This window comes from Homarus americanus, unplaced genomic scaffold (assembly GCF_018991925.1).
Source record: "Homarus americanus isolate GMGI-L3 unplaced genomic scaffold, GMGI_Hamer_2.0 scaffold53233, whole genome shotgun sequence".
In the NCBI taxonomy this organism is placed as follows: Eukaryota; Metazoa; Arthropoda; class Malacostraca; order Decapoda; family Nephropidae; genus Homarus; species Homarus americanus.
In genome coordinates this window covers 4570987-4577129 of record NW_024751660.1, presented here as the reverse complement: position 1 = coordinate 4577129, position 6143 = coordinate 4570987, and the positions used below count along the sequence as shown (strand labels likewise).

Below are 6143 nucleotides of genomic sequence, written 5' to 3'. Positions count from 1 at the left end.
CAATGGGTGGTGGCAAAAGCAAAAGACCAATAATTGTTAGTTATGAAGGTAATCAGTTAAAAAAGCTGTAGCAAAGACCAATGGTGTTAGTTGGCAGGGGCCAATGGTGTTAAGCTGTAGCAAAAGGGGCCAATAAGTGTTAAGCTGTAGCAAAGGGCCAATATGGTGTTAGTTGTGAGACCAATAGTGTTAAGCAAACGAAGAGGCCAATGGTGTTAGCTGAAGCAAGGGGCAATAGTCTTAGCTGAAGCAAAGGGCCAATGGTGTTAGTTATGTGAAGACCAATGGTGTTAGCTGTAACGAGGGCCAATAATTATTTAGTTGTAGCCAAGGGGCCAATGAATGTTAAGTTACATGGCCCGAGGGCCAATGGGTGTTAGCTGTAGCAAAGACCAATGTGGTGTTAGCTGTAGCAAGGGGAGCCAATAAGGTCGTGTGGATTATGTGAGAATAATGGTGTTAGCTGTAACAAGGGGCCAATGGTGTTAACTGTAGCAAAGGGCCAATGGTGTGAAAAGATTGTGAGGGCCAATAGTATTAGCACAGCAAGAGACCAATGTGGGTATTAGTTATGGCAGGGTAATAGTGGCATAGCAAAGGGGCCAATGGTGTTAGCTGAAGCGAGAATAATGGTGTTAGTTACTGTGAGGGCCAATGGTGTTAAGCTGTAACAAAGACCAATAGTGTTAAGCAAATGAGGGCCAATGGTGTTAGTTAGCAAGGGCCAATGGTGGCTAGCTAACAAGCAAAGGGCCAATGGTGTTAAGCTCAGCGAGGGCCAATAGTGTTAGCTGTAACAAAAGAGACCCAATGGTGTTAGCTGTAGCAAGAGACCAATAAGGTGTTAGCTGAAGCGAGAGTAATGGTGTTGATTGTGTGAGGGCAATGGTGTTAGCTGTGGCAGAGAACCCAATAGTGTTAAGCTGTATGTAAAGGGGCCAATGGTGTTGGATTGTAGCGAGGGCCAATGGTGTTAATGTAGCAAGGGCCAATGGTGTTAGCTGAAGCGAGAGACCAATGGTGTTAGCTGAAGCAAGGGGACAATGGTGTAAGCTGAAGCAAAGAATAATGGTGTTAGTTGTGTGAGGGCCAATGGTGCAAGCACTGTAGCAAGGCCAATAGTGTTAGCTGTAGCAAAGGGCCAATAATTGTTAATTCATGTGAGGCCAATAGATTTGTTTTAAAGGGCCAATGGTGGATTGTGAGGGCCAATGGGTGTTAGCTGTAAGGGGCCAATAGTGTTAGCTGAAGCGAGGGCCAGTGAACATTAGCTGAAGCAAAGAGACCAATGGTGTAGCTAAACGAGAGACCCAATAGTGTGGATTATGTGAGGGGCAATGAGGTGTTAGCTGTAGCAAGGAGGGCCAATGGTCAGTGGATTGTGGCAGGGCCAATGAGGTGTTAGCTGTAACAAAGGGCCAATGGTGTTAAGCTATGTAAAGGCCAATAGTGTTAGCTAGAAGCGAGAATGATGGTGTAAGCTGAAGCAAGGGGCCAATGGTGTTAACTGTAACCAAGGGCCAATGGTGTGGCCTGAAGCAGGGGCCAGTGGTGAAAAAGCTGGAAGCGAGGGGCCAGTGGTGTTAGCTGGGCAGGGCCAATGGTGTTAGCTGAGCTGAGGCCAGTGGTGTTGAAAGCTGAAGCGAGGGGCAATTGTGTTAGCTGAAGCAGGGGCCAATGGTGTTAGCTGATGAGGGCCAATGGTGTTGGCAGAACAGTGGTGTGGCTGAGCAGGGGCAGGTGGTGAAAGCAAACCCGAGGGCCAATGGTGTTGGCTGTAGCCAGGGGCCAGCAGGGTGTTGGCTGAAGCGAGAGACCCAGCTGAGCTGAAGCGAGGGGGCAATGGTGTGCTGAAGCGAGGGGCCCAGTGGTGTTGAAAACAGGCAGGGAGACCAATGGTGTTAGCTAACAAAAGGAGCCAATGAATAATTGTTAAGCTGAAGCCGAGGGGCCAATGGGTGTTAGCAGCTGGAAGCGAGGGGCCAGTGGTGTTAGCTGGGCGAGGGGCCAGTGGTGTGGCTGAAGCGAGGGCCAGTGGTGTTAGCTGAAGCGAGGGCCAGTGGTGTTAGCTGAAGCGAGGTGGCCAGTGGTGTTAGCTGAGCGGGGCCAGTGGTGTTAGCTGAAGCAAGGGGGCCAATGGTGTTAGCTGTAGCAAGGGCCAATGGTGTTAAGCTGAAGCGAGGGGCCAATGGTGTTAGCTGAAGCGAGGGGCCAGTGGTGTTAGCTGAAGCGAGGGCCAGTGGTGTTAGCTGAAGCGAGGGCCAGTGGTGTTAAGCTGAAGCGAGGGCCAGTGGTGTTAGTTGTAGCAAGGGCCAATGGAAGGTGTTAGCTGTAACAAGGGGCCAATGGGTGTTAGCTGAAGCAGGGGCCAATGGTGTTAGCTGAAGCGAGGGCCAGTGGTGTTAAGCTGAAGCGAGTGGCCAGTGGTGTTGGCTGGGCAGGGGCCAATGGTGTTAGCTGTAGCGAGGGCCAGTGGTGTTAGCTGAAGCAGGGGCCAGTGGTGTGCCTGAAGCGAGGCCAGTGGTGTTAGCTGAAGCGAGGGCCAGCCGTGAGTGTTAGCTGAAGCGAGGCCAGTGGTGTTAGCTGAAGCGAGGGCCAGTGGTGTTAGCTGAAGCCGAGGGCCAGTGGTGTTAGCTGAGCCAAGGAGGCCAGTGGTGTTAAGCTAAGAAGCAAGGGCCAGTGGTGTGCCTTCAAGCAAGGCCAGTGTGGTATTGGCTAGAAGCAGTAGCCAGTGGTGTTAGCTGAAACAGGCCAGTGTGTTAGCTGAAGCAAGGGCCGTGGTGGTAGCTATAGCAAAGGGGTAATGGTGTTAGCTGAAGCAGGGCCAATGGTGTTGGCTGAAGCGAGGGCAATGGTGTGCGCTGAAGCGAGGAGCAGTGTGGCCTGAAGCGAGGGGCAATTGTGTTGAAAGCAAACAAAGGGGCAATGGTGTTAGCTGTAGCGAGGGGCCAATTTTATTAGCTTAAGGGTATGGGACCAACTCTAGTAATTGTGGGACCAATCGTATTATATTTAAACTGTGGCTAACACTTTAACTTTAACCCCAACACTATTCACTGTAACTAACACTATTAACTGTAGCTAACACTATTAACTGTAGCCCCAACACTGTGCTGTAGCCCCAACACACTAGCAACTGGCCCCAACACTATGCTGAGCCCCAGTTATACTAGCCCCAACACTATACTTTAACCCGTCTACCATATCTCACTGCAGCTTTCACATGTAACACTTGTCATGACAACACTCTCGTCTCAAAGTATTATTAATTATGGACAGACCCAGTTAAATTACATTAATTAAGGACAGACCCCAGTTAAAGTACATACCACTATGACAGACCCCAGTTAAAGTGCATCAATTAAGGACAGACCGTTAAAAGTACATCAATTGGTTACAGACCCCAGTTAAAGTACATTAATTATGACAGACCCCAGTTAAAGTACAATAATTAATGACAGACCCCAGCTAAAGCACATCAATTAAGGACAGACCCCAGTTAGCATACCATTATGACAGACCCCACAAAGCTAAAGTACATCAATTAAGGACAGACCCCAGTTAAAGTACATTAATTAAGGACAGACCCCAGTTAAAGTACATTAATTAAGGACAGACCCCAGTTAAAGTACATTAATTAAGGACAGACCCCAGTTAAAGTACATCAATTAAGGACAGACCCTAGTTAAAGTACATTAATTAAGGACAGACCCCAGTTAAAGTACATTAATTAAGGACATCATTAAACCAGAAAAATTTACTAAACATGAAAATAACGAAAATGCAAATAAAGAAGATTAAATACATAATAATCTTCTTCTTTCTTTTATCTGTGACAGAGTGTATGAAAGAATGAAGTAAATGAGGTGAAATAATGAATGATTATTAACTTGGTGGAATTAAATATATGAAGAAAAAAGATATTACAGTATGAATGGAGATAGTGATTGTGGAGAGTAAAAAGATTAACTCTCTCTCTCTCTCTCTCTCTCTCTCTCTCTCTCTCTCTCTCTCTCTCTCTCTCTCTCTCTCTCTCTCTCGCTCTCTCTCTCTCTCTCCAGAACTGAACTATAAAAATCGACCTCCTTGCAGTCAGCCAAACGCATCTAATGATATTTCAGATAATCCTATTGTGCCGGATCTTTAGCGCGTGACCTAGTTGTCAGACAGGTAAAGGGAGATGACCTGACTGCCTAATTAACCCTCTCCTCCCTCCCCTTCCTTCCTTCTACCCCCCACTACACCCCTTCCTCCTCTTTCCTTCCCTTACCTCTCTCTCCTCTTCCCTTCTTCTCATGGGAGGATCCCTCCTCTCTCTCTCTCTCTCTCTCTCTCTCTCTCTCCTCTCTCTCTCTCTCTCTCTCTCTCTCTCTCTCTCTCTCTCTCTCTCTGTCTTTTGTCTCTCTTACACACACACACACACACACACACACACACACACACACACACACACACACACACACACACACACACTCACCCTCCTTGAAGTAGTAAGTACCGTTGGGGTGGTGAAGAACATCATACGCCGTGGGTCCCGTCCTGGCCAGCCTACACTCCACGTCATCATCATCGTCATCATCGAAGGCTACACTACTCAAGTCATCGTCATCATCGAAGGCTACACTACTCAAGTCATCGTCGTCATCGTCATCCAACACCACGGCTGACCACGCTACACAGGACACCCGAGCCATACACATCCTTCTACACAAACCTACACCAGGATACACTTAGATTATATACACTTAAACAAAACACACTTAAATTATATACATCTACATACACTTATATATGAATACACTTAAATTATATACTTATACACACACTTAAACATGGACCAGTGATATAATAATTATTGAATGCACACCACAAACTCTCTCTCTCTCTCTCTCTCTCTCTCTCTCTCTCTCTCTCACATGTGTTCTTGGCCGCCAGGATCCAGTCAGCAGCTACAGGTGAGATAGTTAAGCCCGGAGCTACGAAGAAACTCTCTGTAGATGATTTGATGTAGTGAAGACGCTGTTCCTCCTCTATAGTGGCGCCAGGACCAGCCACCATCACCATCACCATCACCACCATCACTATCACCATCTTCCTGGATCTCTCTGAGGGGTTAAAGAGGGGAATTATTGCGTCATATTATAATCATGATCATTGTGTTATTATCGTCATTATCATCATCATTATATTCATCATTGTCATCATCATCGTCATCATCATTACCATAGACACAATTACCGTCACCATTAATATACATTTACTTTTTTTCGAGAACGTGTAACCAATTTAGTGTTAATCACCAGTTAAGAGTAATTACAGTGACTAACTACCTGAACTCACACTAACGACCGCACTTAGGTTGTTAGAGGAACTCATTGTTGTAACTGCGAGGTCACAGTGATGTCCGGATGTAATTTAGATGTTAAGTGTCCTTATGTGTGTGTGTCCTGACATACATACACACATACATACATACATACATACATACATACATACACATTATATGGACTTACGGAGAGACGGTGAGTGTGTGTGTCCTCCACCGTGGGTGATGACGAACTGACTGACCTTGATCACAGTGACTCAGTTTAAAGTTAGGTTTGCGCATGCGCTGTGGGAGGTAAATATGTAAGTACACACACACACGTACACACGCACAGAGACAGAGAGAGAGAGAGAGAGAGAGAGAGAGAGAACATACCACTAATGTACACCTCAGCAACTTACCTGTGTACACCTTAATAATCACACTCAATCACCTGTCTGGAGTATAGATTAGATTCTTATTCGGTCTTTAAAAGGTTATCGTTCACCTGGGCCATATACCTGTACTTCCTCACTGTCACGTGTCATGTGTAGAGGCTGGGTGACACATTCCCTCACGTGTCATGTGTAGAGGCTGGGTGACACATTCCCTCACGTGTTATATGTAGAGGCTGGGTGACACATTCCCTCACGTGTCATGTGTAGAGGCTGGGTGACACATTCCCTCACGTGTCATGTGTAGAGGCTGGGTGACACATTCCCTCACGTGTTATATGTAGAGGCTGGGTGACACATTCCCTCACGTGTCATGTGTCCCTGTGGTTGCGGGAGGTGACACTGAGAGAAACTACAAAGTAAACAAACAACAAACAAGCAAC

The 6143-nt window shown here is 46.6% G+C and overlaps 1 protein-coding gene across 1 annotated transcript; it reads right to left on the bottom strand.

Annotated features, from left to right (window-relative positions):
• Positions 1 to 1503: 1503 nt before the first annotated feature.
• LOC121854736 lies at positions 1504 to 5542 on the bottom strand. Its single transcript, XM_042349473.1, has 4 exons — positions 5514 to 5542; positions 4917 to 5105; positions 4478 to 4714; positions 1504 to 1637 (listed from the first exon to the last, which is right to left on the bottom strand). Exons 2-4 carry the CDS (start codon positions 5089 to 5091, stop codon positions 1504 to 1506), a joined length of 546 nt encoding a protein of 181 aa, XP_042205407.1. The 5' UTR covers positions 5092 to 5105; positions 5514 to 5542.
• Positions 5543 to 6143: the final 601 nt, after the last annotated feature.

Coding starts and splice junctions, on each gene's coding strand:
- LOC121854736 (XM_042349473.1), bottom strand. CDS start 5,091: ATGGTGATAGTGATGGTGGTGATGGTGATGGTGATGGTGGCTGGTCCT. Junction 4,715..4,916: donor CCTGGCGGCCAAGAACACAT/GTGAGAGAGAGA, acceptor ATCCTGGTGTAG/GTTTGTGTAGAAGGATGTGT. Junction 1,638..4,477: donor TACTTACTACTTCAAGGAGG/GTGAGTGTGTGT, acceptor CCCTCGCTTCAG/CTTTCAACACCACTGGCCTC.